This window comes from Drosophila mauritiana, chromosome 2L, assembly GCF_004382145.1.
Source record: "Drosophila mauritiana strain mau12 chromosome 2L, ASM438214v1, whole genome shotgun sequence".
NCBI classification, from domain to species: Eukaryota; Metazoa; Arthropoda; class Insecta; order Diptera; family Drosophilidae; genus Drosophila; species Drosophila mauritiana.
This window is the reverse complement of record NC_046667.1, coordinates 20,278,115-20,298,810: the sequence shown is the minus strand read 5'-3', so window position 1 is coordinate 20,298,810 and position 20,696 is coordinate 20,278,115. Positions and strand designations below refer to the sequence as shown.

Genomic DNA, 20,696 nt, shown 5'->3' with positions numbered 1-20,696 from the left:
TCACCAAAATGATAAGTCAAAAATCACAACACATACATTTTTATATAATTTTTCGTATTTATCAAATTACTTTTTAAAATGATTAACGAATTTATGGTGTTCCAAAACTATTTACTTATGATTGAGGATAACATTCAAGAAAAATATATCGCATGATTTGAATTTTCGTGGCCAATTCGATGATTACGCATTGAAAACTTAAAGTATTGTACGCAGTACGTCAGGAATTACAAAAAAAAACTTGTTTCTCTCGATAATTTGTTCCTATGTAAGTTAGATTGAATTTGCGATGACATCTGGGATTATGGACGGTGTAATGTTAATCCGTAATTAGCTCTAATTAGCTCGACAATCGCTATATAAGGGCGGATCAACGATCTCTAGCCAGGCCAAAATGTTTCGAGCCCTGGTGATTCTTGTTGTCGCCCTGGCCAACACTTGGGCAACGGACTACAACGCTCTGATTGACGATGAGGGCATCTTCGTGAAGTGTTCAGAAGCCCCAGCCGGTTCCCTTGGTCCCCGCGATGGATTTAACCTCGACAATATGGTGATGAATATGGACGAAGAAGGCATCTACGTATCGGGGAATATGACCGTCAAACTTAACTTTCTGCCCTCCGATCGCATTTCCGTAAGCGTGAACAGACCTTAACAGGAGCTGAAGGACTCACTAGGACTCAATCCCGTTTCAGGCCAGGTTCAGCGTGATGCACTATGAACGAGGTAGTTGGCAACCCACTATGTTCAACCTTCACTCTCCCAACTTTTGCAAGGTGATGTTTGACGAAGATCAATACTGGTTCAAGTATTGGTTTAAATATATTCGAAACCGTGAGGAGATTCGTGAAAAATGCTTGAAAGTGAAAGATGTGAGTAATTAGCATGTTGTGGTTATTTCAATTCGACGAACTCTCATTTTCAGACCGTGCTGGTGTATGATGAGTTCTTGATGGTCCTGCACCTAGAAAATGTCAATACCTCAAACTTACAGGGGCGCTACAAGGCTGTGATTACTATGGAGGCTTTCGATGAACACGATGTGCGACGACCATCATCCTTCTGTGTTGAAATAAGAGGCGACCTTGAGAGGGTTGCCTAGTTACACAATTTTGTAAACCTTAAACATATTTGTTATATGATTTTCCAATCATTTTACCATTTAATAATCATACACTTATGCGGCAGAAAAGCACGACATTTTTGTTTTAATATATATCTATTTAGTGGCTAAAGTGTAACAAATAACATGTGACACAAGAAAAGAATTAAAGAAGAAGATTGTAATGTTCTACATTAGAATCTTTTGTAGTTTTGCTCATTTTTGGCACAAAATAACAAAATAACGGATGAAGTCTGTGAAGTGCAGATTTAATCACGTTAATCACAATATAAGCACTTTTAGAGAAGTAACTACAGTTTTTTATAAAGTCGACTTTGGAATTATGAAAAAAACAGTGAAGCTGTCGTAATTAAAACACTAACACAATCAGCGTAGAAAACACAACTCACAATCGACAAGATGAACAGAAAACACAATAAGATATCTAATGTCGGGTCCCACAGTCACGGTACCAAGGCGGAACCCAAAAAGTACTCGCCCCAGGAGTACAGGGAGAAAATTCTTAGCCTGTTTCCGCTTCCGCCGAAACCGGCACATATGTGCCACGATGCGTTCGTGAAGAAACTTCTGGAGCCCTATGTCCTAGAGACCAAAGAGGCTGTTCGAGCCGTAAAGATGACCCGTGATTCCACCGGGGAAGACTCCAGTGAGGATCCATACGAGGCGTTCCGGGCAAAGATGTACAAAACGAACTACACGGCACGGGCCACCGTATACATGGCACGGGCCACCATTTTAGCCAGGACCAGCGTCAAGTCAATCCTCAGTCCCGAGCAACGAGATTCGGCAGCCCAAACGACCCAAATGTTCAAGGTGCGCTTTGCAAACCTGATATCCGACTTTCGGAACGTGTGCATCATCTACCAGCTGCTGCAGCTGCAGGAAATCCTCAACGTGATGCGGGAGTATCCGCCAGCTGGCACCAATCCCAACGACACCATCTTCGGCTGGTCCTACAAGGAGAATCTAAAGCGTTTTGAACAGCAACCGAGCACCGTCTATGTGGACATTCTGGAGAAGAACAAGCCGGAGGCCACGCTCGACGACCTTAAGTTTTATGTGGATCTGGGAGAGCTAATCGGTCTGGTACAGGCCCTCCTAGACGACGTGATCCACGACAGGGATCTCTGTGCGCCCAACGGCTTCATGGAGCTTCTTAAGTGAGTGGACGCAAAATTCATTTGCATACTTTAAGGCCTGGTCCATTCCTTAAGCATGTAAGATCTTTAACTGAGTGTTTTCCTAAAAGAGTACAAATCCCCCAGGGACACCCAAGTGGATATCGACAAGCTGATAGCTGTGCCCTACGAGACCATAATGGCCGAACACGATTCCTTACTTGAGGAGAAGGAGAAAAAGAATCGGGGGGGAAAGTTCCACAATCCAAAACTAACGGCCAAGCAGCACGCACTCAACAAGGAACGATTCCAGATCGATTGTGAGTTGTGCAATCTAATTTTCCTAAAACCTACAACACCTTTATTCATCGTGGATAGTCATGAGCCCGATCGAATCGCGCTATAAAGTGAATTGGACCCACGATGTTGTGGAACAGGGGCAATACATTGATTTCCTGCGCTGCAAGGTTTGTGCTCCGATCTTGCACATCTGATCTGATAGCCTAACCTGGTGTCTTTCAACTTTTTGTTTAGGTCCTTTCCGACGAGCTGGAAAAGATCGAAGAGCTCATGAGAACGGACTCGAGTGTGTGGAGGAGCTGCCATTTGGAGTACGTCACACTGATCGAACAGTACAAGCAGCGCATCAATAAGGTTCAGCAAGATTACGACGACGACATGGAGACGGCCGAGAATAAGTTGCAGGCGACCCTTAACAGGGTGGGCAAGTGCAAGGAAGACCTGAGGTCCTACCAGGAAAAAGTCGAGGAGTTCCATCTGAAAATAAAAGAGGTGCGAGAAAAGATTGCGCAGGAGGTGGAGAAGGAACGTGCCCGCCTGTCAGCTGTGAGTAATAAATGTGAAAGTACCACATTAAACAGAAAATGGAAGTAATGGAAACAACATTTTCCCATTGATAGGCACGAGTTTCTAAACGGATGTCCCGGATATTGGCAAGGCAGAAGGAGGAGAAGAAGGCTGCCGCAAAGCAGGCAAAACTGGACAAAAAGCTGGCAAGACAAAACAAAAAATCTCAAGAATAGTATCATTTCTGCCCCTAGGATTCACGATTAAAAATTGTCCCTTTTTGAAAAATACAGCAATGTTCATACATTGAACTTGGTTTTATAACTTTTCGCCTACAATAAAATTTATTAATTCCAGAAACTAAATTTGTATATAGATATATGTTGTATATAGTTCTGTAATCTGTTTAAATTTCTTTGCTTGACATAAAATAGTTGTTCTATGTAGATCAAATATCTTCCGCCCAAGTTCTGTCTGTCTCTCTGTCTTATTTTCTAACACATCGCCCTGTTTACAGCATTTTCGGTCTCACTAATCTTTAGATATACATATACAATACATAACTCTACACTAGATACATAATGTTCCATTTTGTTTTCGATTTTGTTGTTTTTGGAAGAAATGGGGTCCATTTAGAAACTAAAACTTTATACACTTGGTTTATACACAACGAATTTAGCGCAAGAAAGCTTCAACTTAGATTAGTGATAAGGACTAACAAACTAAACAAGTTAATGGCTTAGTCTAGGTGTACATTTTAATTATAATAATCAACTCTAGTTTTGCATAATATCAAAATGAAAACCGCTCACAAAGTTAACACATAAAACACATGCTTTCCTTACACATAATTTGGTTAGGTCTCTTACTAAAACTAAACATTAATTAGGCTGAGGATTACAGGATGAGGGGTATCCGAGTGGGCTGCTCCTTAATTGTTGGCGTGCGCCGTGCGCAGCTTGGCCCGCACGTTCAGATACTCGGGATTCACGTACTGCCGCTCCTCGGCGTCCTCCTGGTCCTGCTTCTGAGCCGCCGCCTCGTGCTTCTGCGCCCGCTCCATGATCACGCGCCCGAGTTCTCCTTTCAGTCCCGGAATCCCGCCGACTATGTCCGCATCCGGCGAGTGTTGCTCGGCCGCGGCATGCCGCTCCTTCTGCTTGTCGTAGGCACGTTGCAATTCCGATTTCTGGTTCAGCACGCTCTTGCCCCTGGAAAATGTAAAAACCATTGTTCATTAGATAAGCGATTTCTAGAAATAAAATAGAATGTGCAGAGCTACTCACACTCTGGCATTGAACTTCAGCTCTCGGTGCAGCTCCTTGCGATCGATGTTCTCCATGCAGGGATTGATAAGCTTCTTGGGCAGGATCAGCCCATCGGAGTCCGTCTGGACGCCAGTGGGTGTGGCCGGCGGGGAGCTGGTCATGGACATCATCGTTCCGGCCGCGTTGTCAGCGTCCGCCAGACTGTGCCTGAATGCCGTATCTGAAAGATGGATGCAGACAGTTCAAAGATTAGTGAAAGGGTTCGCATTCTTTCCCAATTGCTGGGGACACTGAAACAAATTGATTTCTATTCATTGTACTCTGTATTATGGTTAACAGTCAAATATAACCGATTCCAAATGTCCAAAAGTTTGGTCTTACTTGTAATAACACGAACATTCTAATAATTATCTATAAGTTTTCTGCGCGCCTATGGTCGATGTCCCTCCGTTGCACTGTACCAAAGTTTAATTGGCACTTGGCCTTCTCCTCACAAATCAGTTCGGGCCTTAGCCACCCAACAATGCACACAACAACCGCTCGAGAACCCAAGAAAAGCAACAAAAGACGTCTAAAGCTGCGTTGTCTTCGTCGTTTATTAAGGTTAAATATTTCTCCCCATTCATGTCATTGTCAATTTGTTATTACAAAAAAATAAATAAATAAATGAAAAAGAGCAGCGTACAACAACAGCTGTAAAACCGTAAGAAAAAATATGAGAGGCAGGGAAAAGAAACTCGATTCGATTCAAGTCAGCGGTAAAGTTCTTTCCGACCGTATTCCTCTTGTTCTGGTCGTGCTGTTCTTTTTGTAAATTTTTTACTGAGCCGTCGCCAGCGATGAACTTCTTTTGTTCACCCATCATATTAACCCACATCGCGGCGAACAAGTTAGTCGCTCGAAGCCCAAAGCCTAAACTAGATTAATAGCCGATGATAAGGGACAGAGTGGAAATAAATAAAAAGAAGTAGCGCTGAAAGGGCAATGACATGGCTGAAATGGCTTCGCGACTGAGATGAAAATCGCAATGAGTTCAGTGGGTACAATTTTCGCAAGAATGTGCTGACTGCTGCAACAGGGAACTGTGCCAAAAAGTCGCAATCAAAATGGGTTCAACTTGTGTAAATCAGAGATAATTTCCAAATGCAAATGGGACCATCCGAATATCTAATTGCATAAAGCATTGTTAATTTAAAAACATAGTCTACTGACTTTATAGGTTTCTTTTAAGTATTTATCATCTGCGAACCTATTCACTTTGCTTCCCCATCATTCGGAAAGCCAAATATAAATTGGCAAACTAGTTCACACGAGTCTCAACATTTCTTCAAGGGTTAACCAACCTTAATTGCCATCCCCGCTCTGAGTTTAACAATCAATCAATCAATTTCATCAGTCATTTCAGACAATTCAACTAAATTATGGCTGATTCAAAGGAAAAACATTCAAGATTTGTAAGGCAAAGCGTCGCGGACAAATCTCATGTTTGCCGCCTCTAATGGCCATGAAAACACTGGTCTTCGGTGGTCAACCTTTAACATTTTGAGGTTCGGCGGGCAAAATATGACACAACCAGCTTTATCAGCGACAGCATTATGTTAATCATGATGTCCCATATGTGGCCCAATCGGAAATCCGTTTTGATTGATTTTCCTTCGACATCAAATACGAAACTGCAATCGCCGATGCCGAACTTGTAATTTGCATTTCCATTTATACAGCGATGTCTGGGGTCCGGGTTATTCTGATAGTTTGGCTCGATTTGACCCAATGGCAACTAAAAAGGAAATGCGGAAAAATCACGGAGGGGGCCCGACAGGTATACAAGATTTGAATACCCCTTGTTTACTAGCGTTCAAATATCGTATTAATTATTTAACAGAAATAGTACTACTACCAATAACAAAGGTTTTGAACCTTAAGAATAACCATGGCGAAATGACATATAGAACTGTTGAGATCTTAACTATTCCCTTGAATTAGAATACCCCAAAATGGCGAGGGTATTTTAATCACTTCCAGACAAGGCTTCACTTCACTTACGATGTCCATCGTCGCACAACGAGTTTTCACTTGCGCAATCGAGTGGTTCGCCTCGCCAGACCCCCGCCTTAACCCCCTCGCGCCAAACACACACTCGGCTAGAAAATTGTGCGCAACACGCTTCCATGTGGGTTAATGAGCTGCACATGTGCTGTGGGGTTTGGGTGTGAAATTAACGCAAATGAAATAAACGGCGGGAACTCCATAAGGGACCGAAGTCGAAGACAACCCCACAGCCCCGTGGACAGACCACTCCACTCCGCTCCACCCAGGCTAATTATATGCAATTTGTTTTCACCGAATGACCGGAGCGACCCACTCTAAGCCACATAAATCAAGACAACATTGCAGCGCGTTGTGGGCACAACTTATGATATGGCATAGGGCTCTGGAATTATTATCATGTGCGGTCTGGTCTCCAAGCGAAAGCTTTCTTCGAAGCGGCCTATCCGTTTAACCGGGTTAAGGGACCAACAAGCCATGACAGCACAGTTAAAGGCAAACCATTGTCATGGAGGGGTTAACTGGCTCAGATCGGGCGATACGCATTGCAAAGGGCAATTTTCTTTCAAAAGAAACTGAGCACTTCTCACTTCGAATTGCCTTCAAAACGTAACACGGATTTTTTAAGTTTTTGTATTACAATATTCGTATTGTTTGCATTTGCACAGTTCCTTCCAAAACTTTATTAACTCCTGAGGTTGAAAGACAAGCTTATCAACCGTGTGTTTTCTACACTTTTACCCGTGTTCAGTGGCAGTACCTAATCATTTTACACCATCGCCGAAAGCCAAGTCGGTGGAAAAGCCAAACAAATAGAAATAGACACGATTTCACTGACTGGGAGAAGTGTGCACCTCTTTTGTCTGCCCACAAGAATGGCTTCAAACAGCGATGAATAAATGAACGAATGTGTGAATAAAAAAGCGAATGAATTATTCACGCGGCAGCCTCTTGACTTGACTCACTTTCAAAGATGGACATGCGGTTCATGATGTTACTGGAGATATTCGACGAGGGTCGCTGCATTTTGGTAACGTGCAACCTGCTCTGCACTTTAACTTGAACTAATATTTTTTCTATAAATATTAACACAGACTAAGCACACTTGTAGTAGTAAATATCTTGTAATTCTTATTTAGATGCAAATCACTGGAGAGTATTATCGCATTATTCCTTCAAACAGCTGAGGTGGTAAGAGTGATGCAGCTGGTCGCTAATTGTGGCTCACATCTTATAGCACAGTGACTTTCGCTTTCGTCGACGTTCTTATCAACGCAACAAACGGCTAAAAACTGCGAGCCGAGAAGGAAAATGTTGGTAACCGGACCCCTGCAATCGATTGCTGCTACTGCTGCTGCTGCTGCTGATGTTGCTGCTGCTGTTGCTGCTGCTGCAACTTTGTGCAGTGCGACGCCAACACGTAACGCGTTTGGCTCGCTATTTTAGGCTTCCTCATTTGCAGCAGCTAACCAAACACGGCAGGGTTGAAAAACGGGGTTGGGTTTGAGTTTGGGTTTGGGGCTGAAATGGGGGGTTTTCCATGCCGCCGGACTGGCTTATGCAAGTCGAACAAACGGCCAAACAACAGCTGACCCAGATATGCATTTCAGCCACGAACTAAACGGAATACTAAGAACGAACCGTAGCCAGCGGTGAACCAAAGCCGAAACGGATTAAATCCTTCAAAAAGTGAAAGCTTGTTCTCAATCAAAACCCAACCTCCAAATGGCTGCACACGCTCGTATGAGCTCTCTACAATGAAATGGTTACAACGGACAGTTTAACTAATCGAACCTTGAAATACTCTGCATTTGCAGTCGATTTCTTTGCCCACACAGATATTATACTAAATTAAACGACTATCACATATCATTCAAATGAAATAAGTAGCAGATAGAGTAAGAACTTTGCTCCTTTTGGAAGAGCACATTTATAGACCACAAAGCACTGCATTGATTTGAGATACCCATCTTTTATAGCGCATTATGTCAGCTGGCAGAAGGATGTTGCATGTTGGACGTGGCATTTGGCAGTGGCAGCTGGGGGTGGCAGCCTTGACCCGACGCCCGTCTGCATAAAGGACACACATGTGTGCAGGATAACAAAGGCCCCGAAAAGAGAGTGGGAGAAAGACGGGAAAGGGGAGGGGGCTCAGCCTCCTACCGACAGGAGCTTTTCGGAAGCTTCACTCTCTTGCTCTCTTTCTATCTTTGTACAGCCATTTCTCTCTCGGGGATTTTGTAGGAGCATCGGCATCCGCCTCCTCCTGGGGAAGAAAATGGAAAATCGACAGCCACGGGCGAGCGTTTTCCAGCTTCCGTTTCCTGGCCGCCTGGTGCTAATTGGCTCCATGGAGAAAATGGCCGCTCCACACACAACACAAACAAAGCGGCGGCCCCTTGGACCCGATTTCCCGCATTTTCCGACCCCTTCGTAAGATGGAAGTCTAAGACATGGACCAACTTCTTGGATGCCGCACAATCCAGAATAAAGTACCTTCGGCAGGGGAAGTTGCTGCCACTCCAGTATTTCTCCACCCTCAAAAAGAGGTAAGGTTCTATCGCAGGATGGATGGATCAAAGAGTGGGGCGGTGGTGGGGCCAAAGGGGCGGAACCGGGAGCCCGCCATTGAGCAACTCTAACTCAAATACTCCGCCTCAAATCAACCGGCGAGCAGCAAATGGCACAGGCTGGATGGCCGACAGGAGCAACAGGAGTCGCCAAACAGGAGCTATGACGTCAGCAACAGGATACGACAGAGACAAAATGATGAGCGAGCGAGAGAGCTGCGCAGGAGTGTTAAAAGCTGATTACACAGAGAGAATAAGCCTTTAATTTTCGAATATTTAATAAAATTGAATAATAAAAAATATGAAATTCATAAAGTATACATTCAAATAAATAAAGACATCTATATATCTATATTAAGGAAACGTATATTCGTTATATTTGAAGTATTTTGTGTCCCGTTGAGAATGTTTTTAACAGTTTAAAAGCACTTAGAAAAAAATTATTTTTCTTTGTGTGCAGAAAGCTTTTGGTTGCCTTCAAAGCTTTTGTCGCGTCTGCATACCTTCTCCTGCTGTGATGTCATATATTCGTCGACCCTTGGGGAACCCTCGTTCCATCTCTGTCGCTTCCATCAGGGGTTTGTGCGCAAAACATCAATAAATAGATTTCCCTGATTTTTCAACAGGATAGCAGAAGTGCCAGCAGCAGTCAGGTAACAAACAATCACAAGTCGTCGCCAACAAAACACCCCCAAAACACCCCCAAGCCCCCCTGATGCATAGATATTCCACGGCGGCCGCGAAAGCTTTGGGTATTGTGTTTCTAGAAAGGGGCTCGTCGGCTGGCTGCGGGTTAATCAGCTGTGCGTGTAGTCAGGGGTTAAGAGGTTGCTAATTTCCACAAAGGTTTCCATATGTTGGCCAAAAAAAAAAATAATTGGGGTTGCTTCTATCTATTTGCTTACCACAAAGTGGGTGTGTTTGCCTGCTGTAAATATTTAGACAACCAGGCCAGAAACAACAGAAATAGAAACAGGCCAAAACAGTTCAATAAATAAACCAGCGCAAGTGAAACTTGTGTTTTGGCTAAAAGCAAATTTGTGTATGATCGTCCGTTTTTGAAAAAAGTTTCTTTCAGCATTGCGCTGTACGAAAATAGTTGAACGCTTTTATCGCAATTCGAAGAATGACAACTTTTAGAACAACTATACATTTATATGTTCACAGCTTAAGAACCCCTACTGTTGGCCATTATTTATTGGAAATTTAACCACAAAAAAATTGCTCAAAGAAGCGGAAAATATTAGCCTAAACAAAAAGTAATCATTTTAGTTTAGAAAAAAAAAATTGCCTTTTACCATAAGTAAGTTTGATTACTTACATACGTTGCATACTTTCTCAACCTGCCTTCCCTATTACCTTTGTCATCAGACCTATTCCTATTTTTCAGCAGTAAGCCTCGTTAAAGGCGCGTGTTAGTCATAGACATTTATATATTTACTATTTATTCGTGTTTGGCACATTGGCTTGTGTTTGTCTGGCAACAAATAGCACGCAAGGCAATTTCTATTAACCAACCGCCGGAGCCACCCCCATTTCCTCCCAGGCCTCCCAGTCACTCGTTCGCTGGACAAAACGCCCTGTTCCTCTTTGGAACATATTTTTTGTTCAATTTTAATGGCGTGTCAGAATTTATTGGCCGCGTTTAGTCGGCCGTTTGAGCCACACGCCCATCGCTAATTATCCGGCAGGTGAGTCATGAAATTAGCTAATCTGCCACGCCCCCTTCGGGCCGCCTTCTCGCTTTATATTTCTGCTTTTGTGGTCAGTCAACCCAGCGGGAGATGCAGCCACAGGAAGTCGTCCAAGTGGCCACAGGCATTCGGCAATGTAAGTCAGTCAATTCCCCAGCTGCGAAATGGCTTACCGGCTTTCACCTGCCCCGCCCCCTCACCGCCCCTCACTAAACTGTCCACTCCAGTCACTCATTCAGTCAGTCATTCATTCATTCAGTCGCTCAGCAACTAATTTTCCGCGTCGACATCGTTTGTCGTCTTGTACGCGCTTTTAATAACAATTTTCAGTTTAATTTCTTGCATTTTTTCTCTTTTAATTTTTGGTTTTTTGGCTAAGCGGCTTGACAAGTGGGCATAAATAACAAAATAAAAGAAACCGGTCAAAGCCCAGTCGAAATGTACAAACCGAAAGCAGTTGCCATTCGTTGCGCAATGGGAAAGCCTCGAAATAAAGGCAACGGGACTCAAAACGTTTGCTGGGAATTCGGGGTCAAAACTATGAAAAAAGCGCCCTGACTAGCTCCCTGGAAAACTGACCTTTCCCTGGAACTCAGTTTGGCCCCAAGCCGCGAGCGATTCCGAGAAGTCGGAGTCCGGGCATTAAATGCATTTCTAAATCTAAACAGCGCTTTGCTTTATAAACAGAACAACTCAGCAGCCCCACACATGTGGCATTCCGAATTCAACATTCCGCATAAACAATAACACAAGCCATTCGACCGACCCCACACCACAGATACAATTTTTGAACAATAAACAGAAAATTTGTTTTCCCGCAAGTCGAAACGTTTATGCCTCGAACAACTAGGAAGTGCCATAAATGGTTCGACTATAGCATACCAAGTGTGCTCAAAAACTATTAGTTAGAAAAATGGTTTAATACACAAGTAATTCGGTAATTTATTTATAGTATAAAATATGTCATGGAAAATAAAATATAAGATATAATTAGATAAAATAAATAAGATAAATATGCCAATTGATTAACACACCCGACATACCCGCAAAGCAGAGAGTACGAGGTATCAGTCAAGGGGCGCTGAGCGAGTCCATTAAAAGAATTTCGTAATCGAAATCCCGCATCGAGCCAATCAAGCTAAAATTCTGAACCCATGCCCATAGCCATGCGGGTGCAAAACGCTTATCAGTCGGAATAATAATAGCCTGGACAACTACAATAAGCAAGTGAAATAAATTTAATAAACATTTTTATGATTGTTCTTTCGAAGCTTTATGGAAATTTGTTACTAGTTGGCGTAGCTGAATAATCTCAAGCTATTTGTGGGATATGCGATTTGGGCAAATATTTGGCCATGAATGAGCATTAAACTCAGACGTCAGTTTAGATAAGAGGTTCTTATTATCTATGGAACTCGGGAAATCATAAAAACATAACATATTTGTTCTGTATGCCTTAAATGGGAACCTCCAAAGAACTTAAATGGCTAAGAGCCTAAAACTTTTAGCTGTTCCTTGTAAATACCATTAGATTTTATGCTTTCATTTACGAATTTTGCAAGTTTATTCTGTGTATTTTATGGATTCTAAATACGGAACACCAACATGAAATTGTTAATGGAGCGCAATGAAAATTGATGTGTTGAAAAATTCTTCGAAAATGTACATTTTTGTCGATTTTTAAATGCCGGAAAGTTGTTTTAAATTTGAACTTTCGATGTGAATATTAAACACTTTTTTTAATTATAACTATAATGGACTAGTTTCTGAAGTATTTCTAGTATTCAGAAATTGAAGCATTGGCTTCTTCTTGAAGTAATTATATAATTATTCACCCAAATATCTGAATAAGACTCTTTAAATAGCCCGTGCATCACGCTTGCTGATTTCATTCCGTACAGACGTACATATTCCATCCTAAATCAGATATCCACACGATTATGGCTGCATTTATGACATAATTCAGGGGTCATTAAAAGCGAATACCTCGACTGCCGTTGGTCGAAATGGGTCATAAATGTGATTATTTCATATTCGATACGCACAATGCAACCCCATCCCCTGGAAAATATCTTCCCAGACATCGGCGGCGGCTACTTAACAAGGCTTATATGGCTTTAAATGGTAATGCATGTAAATGGGCACTACGACAAAATGGCCTTGAGAGGCCGAAAACCGGCAACAAACGTGGCCCAAGCAACAAACATCAAATTAGCCAATCAAAGCAGAAAAACAAAACCATTTCACGCGCTCGCAGACAGTAATAATCATTTGGAGGCATACAACAAGAGTTTAAATAATTTATATAAGCCGCCAGACGATGAAGAAATTGCAGCACTTAACGAATAAAAATCTGCGTTTACCAACCGGCTTAAAAAAGCTAAACACAATTAAAAGCGCTAAGCGCTAAAGAGCATTCCAAGCCTTTCACTCTTTTTTCACTTTGATGTCTTCCATGACCAAGCAAAATCATTTGCCTAGCCGCACTCGTAAAAACTTCAATTGTATTTTGTATTATTTGATAACTCCATTAAGACCCCAACTGCAGCAACAACAAATCAATCAGTTGCGGAAACGGAACAAACTGCGCGAAACGAAAGAAATCGAATGGAACCAATCAGACGAAAGTAAAGCCAATTTGCATAAAAAAACATGATGCCGATGCGTAGAAGGTCTATTGGGGAGGAGAAACTATTGCTGTGCGGGGCGCTGATTGATATCTAAACTGAAAAATTGTCTGTTGTCAATAAAATAATTCAATTGATATGGTCAAAAAATGTATCTAAATTGAGGCATTAATATCTATTAAAGGGATCCTAAAGGTAAATGTTGCAGAGACTGTTATATTATACAATAAATATATAAATATATATACTTTTTTGTTACTACCCTTTCCCATCAAAGTCATTTTTAAACACTTATCTCGAGAAGAATGACGTCAGCCGAAGGAACTCCAAAGAAATTACAATTACTTATCGTTATTATTTCTCCGCTCTCCTCGTTCTCGTTCCTATACGAACGAGTATGTACACATTCCTCTCCTTAAAGACTCTTTTGTGGGGTATTTGGTTTTTGCCCATTTCATGTATCGCATGCAACAAGTTACTCGCATTGAAATATCAAAAACATTCACAGGAAACCATCAAAATGCGCAGCGCGAAGTCGAAAATCGAACAAGGCTCTCTCAGCTGCTCTCTTCGGATATATGTATGTATATCTTTCTCAAGTGGGTGTGTGTTTTGGGGTGTTGTGCCTGTGTGTTGCCCTCTGCTCTCTGCTCCTTTCCCCATTTTCCACGCTTTCCTACAAAGGCCTCGCGTCACTGCATTTAGTGTGCTTTTTGTTGCTGTCCGAAAAGGGAGTGCGGTGGGCGTTGGGTGGTAGAAAATCAACACACACGGACACAAAAAAGAAAAGATGTACCCCACATTTCGGGGGAGTTGGGTAAAAATGCGTCACGGGGTTGCCAATGGCAGGGAGCCAAACAAATGTTGGGAAAATCATCGGGGGTGGCTCCCGAACAGTGGGCCGTGGAAAATTATCCCCAGCAACGCAATTATCACCCCCAGAAGTGCTCAATGTGCGATGAATTGCAGTAAACTGTCAATTACACTCGTTAGATAATTCAATTTTCTCATAAACGACCAGTGTATAAATCTCAAGTCGATGCAGATTTGCATTTGCAAATATGAGCATTTGTCAGTGTTTAGTTCAATCAAAATCGCAATTTCCTAATTCATACTAACTTAAAATGAGTAATAATATTTTTTAATGTTGGGAGTCGAAACACAAAAATATTATGTCAATGACTGTATATGATTTAAAACGACTAATGCGATGGGAATTTTGAAAACAAAAAACAATAAGCATTTCAGACTCATTTCATAAATTAGGCTTGGAATTTTATCGCAGTTAGTTTTTAAGTGCAATCCTTGCCTAAACATCTTAGCTTACACATTTGGGGATTGAAACATAGCCGTAACTAGTGTTCATTTGTAACAAGGTGTCTGGCATTAAACTTGCAACTTGAAAACATGTTTAATTGGCCAACCCACAAAATCACCAGAGGGTATCCAATAGATCGACCTTGAAGCTGCCCCCACTAGATCGTCAGACCGAATTTCGTATGGTGATCCCCATTTCCATGTTCAATGCATTTCGGCACACTGTGACTGCGACTCACACTGCGTTTGCGACTGATGACGAGATCTCCATTAACTTATGAGCTATCCGGCTACCAAACGCAGTGAGGATGGTGGAACAGCAAGATGATTCCACCACTGTCGACGGTTTGCCGCGGTTGAAAAGTCAAAGTCAAATGCAAGACATAACACAATAAGACAATCCAGCTAAGAAAAACAAGAGCAACAACGTCCGACCAACACCAGCCATTATAATCGCAGAAAGGAAAACGAGTTTTCACTTTTATATTTTTGAGTTGCGCGGCTTCGGGTTGGGGATATTCATTTCCAAACGGGATTCAATTGCAGTTGCTTGTTGGTTTGCTGTTGTTGCTGCTGTTGTTGTTGGTTGTCGCTTGGGCAAATTGTGGCCATAATGACGAATTGCATAAGCCGGAATCGTAATTATAATCAGTGACTACGACCGCTTCAGTTGCTCATCCGCTGCCATTGGTCATACAGTCCAACTTGCCCAAGTGGAGTTGGAGTGCAGACAGAAGACCCGAATTAACAGTATCTGTAATTGAAGTTGATGATTGAAAGCCTTGGATATTAAGCCACCATTCTGTAGGTAGAGCTGTCCTAGACAGGCGGTTAGTTCGTTGTAGCCAGGCTTCCCTGTGACCGACCGCCTTGATCGGACCAAAACCTGATCGAATCTCTGGCTCTCCTCTTTCTTTTCAGATAATTCGCAGGAGTTGCGGCTCTTTTCGGGGAGCCAGCTTATCGGGCTTGCGAATTACGCGCTTTTAAAAGTGCCCGCACAAAACCTGACCATATAAGGAGTCGCCTGGCAACCGACACAACACACAACAGCGATGGCAACCGAAACATGAGCAAAACATACACAAATGGCTATTTTCGTGAGGTAGCCAAACAACACAAAGTGCCATGATTGCGTATCAAGCACATGGCCGACGCCCCACCTCATTTTCACCCCCGCCGCCCAATTATTGCCCCTCCCCCGCAGCCAGAAACTTTTCATTCATTCACCCAACGCCCGCTGCTCCCATTTTACCCTGTAAGTTACGGGATATATCCACTGATCCGTAGGGTCGGCCATATATTTGACTACATGCCAACGGCCTTTGATCGCCTTATCTTCTTCAATAAGATAAGGTTCAATTGAGATAGCCTGCCGCAATAACAGATAACTAGGCTATCTCCTTTCTTTAAGATAACTCTATGTTTAGCAGAGAGCAGATGATTTTCATATCCTAGAAAATATAAAATATGTCTTGGGTTTTAATAAAATGGTATGGATTCTGGAAGTACTCTTTAGCCTCGCGTATCTTTAGTTCCGATAAAAAAGTTTATGTTTACCTAAGATTATGATTGAATAATAAATTTAATATAATAAATTAGGAACTCCGAAATGTACAATTAAATCTCCAATTAGGTTTACTATCGTCATAAATACTAGCTATATTACTTTGGAAGAGTATTCATAAGGCTGGTTCAACCCATTTCCTCTGTTCTTTTTTAGTTTGATAGCCCGTTTGAGTGGCCTTGCTGGATACTTTTTTTGTCGCTTTTTCGCAAATCTAATCCAAATGAAGCGAATACCAGAAATGGGAATGTGTTTTCAATTGGCATTTGCATGTTAAGCTATGTAGTTGACCTAATCGTAATTTGAGCAAAAAAATTTAAAGCGCAAAAGGGAATTATCTGCTACAATGGCGATAAATGTGGAGCTTGTTTTTTCAGGAATTGTACATGGCAATGAAATTAATTGTGTAACGTAGAGTTGGATTACCCATTTCATGATGAGTAGAAATCTTTAGAGCATCTGCGCGAATTTAAGTATGCAACATCTGCTGGAATGGGCTTATCCTGCATAAATGCAAACTTCATTACAAAATTTTGATGTGTCGGGGATTTTGAGTGGTCCATCAATCAAGCCAAGATTAATAGCCGGCAATCGCTGTTGATAACGTATTTTTTTTGGTGCCTGAGCTCATCAGTGACAATTTATCAATCATTAACCCAACCCAAATGGGCAACCATGTGATGAGGACGAGGGTTAACAATGCAAAGAGGACAACAAAATAAGCAGTAATTAGAAATTCATAGATAAAATCAAGTGAAATACGAAGCTCATGCTCATATGGAGACACGCCGAAAACCCACTGTATGATGAGGGGAAAAGGGACGGAGGAAAGGGTCCAACAGGGCCTGGGGATCCACATACCACATACCCCACCGTGCGAGTGAGTGGGACGGGGCATACGGGCATGCTAATCACGAACACAACGAAACGACACGGACAAAATGGACAAAACAAAAACGAAGAAGAACGAGAACAAGAACGACAACGGGAGAGAGCAGCCCACAAATAAAACCCGATTCGACAAAAACCGCTGCCTGCTGCCGTTCCTCGGCGCCTGTTCAAATAAGTTTCAAATTTTGACAAATAAAACCATGGTTTTGTAATTTACGAGCATTCCGAGCTATTTTCATAATGATTGAGCCCGAGTTGAGTGGAGTGTTTGCAGTTCGCCGTTGCCGTTCTCGATTCTCGGGCTCTCGAAAACTCAACATCTCGACAACTCGGGTCGCAGTTCCCAGGGGAGTTAAAAGTACAAAATGCGAAAAACAAAATAAGGACCTCTCCTGTCTCTTATTTATTCTGCTCCTGCTTCTCCTTCTCCAGCCTCCTAGCCGTGCAATAAAACGGGATTATGTACGAGTGTGTTTTCGGTGTCTACTGTTTGTTTGTATATGCGCGGGTACAGTGGAAGTTCCCTAAGTTGTTTGTCGATGGAATGGCTTAATTATGACTGTATTAATAAGTTTAATTACATGCGTAATTAAAGCAATCACATTTAGCAAGTGATGCTCGTATTAAGTATTGTTAAGTATTCAGAGTCACCCTGGACGGGGTTTCACTGTGAGCAGTGAGTCCTTTTCCAACCAGTTGGTAGGGACAGGAGGTCGCTCCTGCTGCAGGCTGCTCGGGTGGCGGTTGATGGAGCCTAAAGAAGCTGCAGCCGACGGACGGAATGTGTCTAGACGTTTGATTACCGGGACAGACGCAGACGCAGATGCCGCGAGGTCGTGGCACAGTGGACTTAAACCGAGCTTCGGAATGCCCCCGGTTTGGAATGCCACTTTATTGGGTTTTCGGGCTTGGCCTGACTCCAGACTCAAGCTGCTTATCAGCTCTTTTTTCGTTCCCAGGCGTCCACTGTTTATGTGCCTGTTGGTTTTGTCATCGATGACACAGTGGTGTGACGGAGATAATGGGATAAGTGCGAAAATGGGTGGGTAATTAGGCTGGAAATTTATGGCACTATGTCCGAAGAAGATTCGACAATGGAATCAATAGAATCCGGTTTTTATTTCCGATAATTGAACTTCAAAGCAGTTTCGAAAAAACACACAAGAATGCAAAACAGAAAAGATTGCGCCATTGTTATTTGACTATAACTAATAACTAAATTTTGTAAGAGTATAGGTACAAATATATTCAAAACCCCTTTTAGGATCCTTTTGCCTGTTAAGAATCGCTAAGGGTCAAAAAACTAGAGTTAATATATTATCCGGTTTAGGGGGCTAGAAAACAATAACCATTAAAAACAAGGATCTACGGTAGACAATCCGGTTTGGGGATTACATCATCAAGCCGGTTTATAAGCCAGGTTCAGGTCGAAATGCTCAAATCGCATTCCTGAATTCGCCACACAATATCGGTTTTGGGTTCTCGAATCTCAAGGTAACCCGATGCTGGCCAATTCCCGTGGCAGGAAAGAAGGCACGTAATCTTGTTCAGGGTTGTTGGCAATCGGAATCTGGCACTTTTCTACCTGACTACATTCAACATTTGCGTATATTATTCGAATCGACGGTTTTTTCCCGATTTCGTCACAGTGCATTAATCGGCATTGTGTTACCCTTTGTTATATGGTGCATATTTCAAATCCATATTTCTCCATGTATAAATATATATTTAAATTGCTCAATTCCCAGCTGAGTGCCAGTAATGTGTAGGGTTGACAAGGAGCTATGTTGAGTGTTGTTTAATATCAAATGGCATTCAATATAAAACTATTTAAAACGTAGTTAATAGATTTTTTTATATTTATTTATGAGATTTACATCTAACAAATATAAAATGAACTTCTGTTACTATGCCGACCATTTGGCACTCATTTCAACCACTGTGCCTCTAAAATCAAGGACTCTCGATGGTTGAGCTAAATTTTTTTGCACATTTGCGGGTTTCTTTTGCACAAAGGTCAAAGGGGCGCAAATCAAACGGGGGCCTTGACTTTTGCACTTTTGGCGAATGTTTTTTACAGCAGGACATACAGCAAATCGGACGGAGGATAAAAAAAGAACCAAGATACAAAGAAAGATACAAGGCACAAATACCGAAAGACAAGTAACTCACCACGACGGGGGGTGTCGCCGGAGGTGAAGGTGGATAAACAGGAATTTCTGCCTGTTCTGTTTTGATTTTTCACTATCTCTCTCTTTCGCTCAGCTGCTTCTGTTTCTTCGGTTTGTTTATGTGTAATCCTTTTGTTTTTTCGCTTTTGGCGCGCAATTTTCCCTTTTTTTTTTTGTTGTTGGTATTGTTTTAGTTGGTACTGCTGGGCAATTTGCAATGCAATTTTTCAAAACACGCGAAGCCGTTTTGTTGTTGCCGTTGTTATTGTTGCGTTGGCCGTGTGATTGCGGTTATAGTTGTCGTTGCGTTGTTGTTGGTTGTTGCTAGATGCTGTTGTTGCTTTTGCAACTTTTTCACAATTTGCATTTCACGTATTTTTGCAGCAGCTTCGACGACTTTGACTTTGTTGCACAAACACAGGCGGAAAAACGGACACACACTAACGAACTGAAAACAACAAAACAATCCGAGGAAGCTGCTGGCGTCTCTTTTCCTTCGATTTTTTCCCAAGATTACCAATCCGTTTTTACTGCCTGATTTAGTGTACTTTCGCGAATCTATAGTTATTTCCGCAGGCAGTCATTCAAAAACGAAATTGTAAACCAAACAATGGGTTTACATTAATATATTATCACAAAAATATATGTTTTCATGAATCCCCCAACAGCATCTCGTGTTATTTAGCGCGACAAAACGGTTTCCGACGTATACTCGTTCGCGGAGATGTTATTTCTCAGTGGTATTTAATTTGTTTTTACTCTTCATGCGAGGAACACACCGTTCGCGCACGCTGCTCAAAACGGAATGAAAACAAGAGCTGTCGCATCGATTCAGCCGAAAAATACCGAAACATGCTGAAACTTCGAAAAATACCGCAAGCAAGAAACGATGGTTTTTATTTGAGACAAGTCGACGTCTATTACCCTTTCGATTAGTAGACATAAATAAATGAAATAAAATATTGCACATGTGTTGAGGGAACAAAGTATATTATTAGAGAGACATATTTCATTTCAAGAAGATTATTATATGAATCATCCCATTATTCATAAAATTGTTTTTATCTAACTTTGTTATGAAGCATCCCAGAGTTTTGTTAAGGCATAAATATTTTGTTCTAAAGATTTCAAGGAGCTTAAATTTCCATAAGCTATTTAAAGACTAATTAATTCAATCGATTTCTAACTGGCTTATGAACAAACATTTATTGGTCGTCCAGCTTATAGTGAACAAATAAAAGTAATTTTTTTAAATATTAACGCACGGCTTATCAATGACACAAACCATCAACAATTACCCAGCTATCCATTTTAAGCTATTTTATAGCTAGTTAGTTATCACAAGCAAAAGTAAAGATAACAGACAATATTAAATTTACATGGCCTGAGAACAGTTTTTATGACACGTTTTCGGCCTTCGTACATAAAGTGAACGTAATGTAATTTATAAAAACTTATATGTTACAGAACTTAGGTAAGAAGCCGACTTAACTAAGA

General features: G+C 41.7%; 3 protein-coding genes across 5 annotated transcripts; 2 read left to right on the top strand and 1 right to left on the bottom strand.

Annotated features, from left to right (window-relative positions):
• Positions 1–394: 394 nt before the first annotated feature.
• Positions 395–1,188, top strand: LOC117143200. Its single transcript, XM_033307747.1, has 3 exons — positions 395–634; positions 696–872; positions 926–1,188. Exons 1-3 carry the CDS (start codon positions 395–397, stop codon positions 1,100–1,102), a joined length of 594 nt encoding a protein of 197 aa, XP_033163638.1. The 3' UTR covers positions 1,103–1,188.
• Positions 1,189–1,454: 266 nt separating this feature from the next.
• LOC117143137 lies at positions 1,455–3,306 on the top strand. 2 transcript variants are annotated; one of them, XM_033307634.1, is made up of 5 exons: positions 1,455–2,283; positions 2,389–2,561; positions 2,620–2,708; positions 2,776–3,087; positions 3,162–3,306. In XM_033307634.1, exons 1-5 carry the CDS (start codon positions 1,523–1,525, stop codon positions 3,282–3,284), a joined length of 1,458 nt encoding a protein of 485 aa, XP_033163525.1. In that variant the 5' UTR covers positions 1,455–1,522; the 3' UTR covers positions 3,285–3,306. The 2 variants fall into 2 exon arrangements, with proteins under 2 accessions (XP_033163525.1, XP_033163533.1); XM_033307642.1 differs by lacking the exons at positions 2,620–2,708; positions 2,776–3,087; positions 3,162–3,306 and having other exon boundaries at positions 2,373–2,555.
• A 54-nt stretch (positions 3,307–3,360) lies between these two features.
• LOC117143218 (protein FAM107B) lies at positions 3,361–19,992 on the bottom strand. Of its 2 annotated transcripts, none has more exons than XM_033307778.1 (3): positions 19,201–19,992; positions 4,335–4,536; positions 3,361–4,259 (listed from the first exon to the last, which is right to left on the bottom strand). In XM_033307778.1, exons 2-3 carry the CDS (start codon positions 4,484–4,486, stop codon positions 3,980–3,982), a joined length of 432 nt encoding a protein of 143 aa, XP_033163669.1. In that variant the 5' UTR covers positions 4,487–4,536; positions 19,201–19,992; the 3' UTR covers positions 3,361–3,979. The 2 variants fall into 2 exon arrangements, with proteins under 2 accessions (XP_033163669.1, XP_033163661.1); XM_033307770.1 differs by lacking the exon at positions 19,201–19,992 and adding an exon at positions 7,328–7,404.
• Between the last annotated feature and the right edge of the window lie 704 nt (positions 19,993–20,696).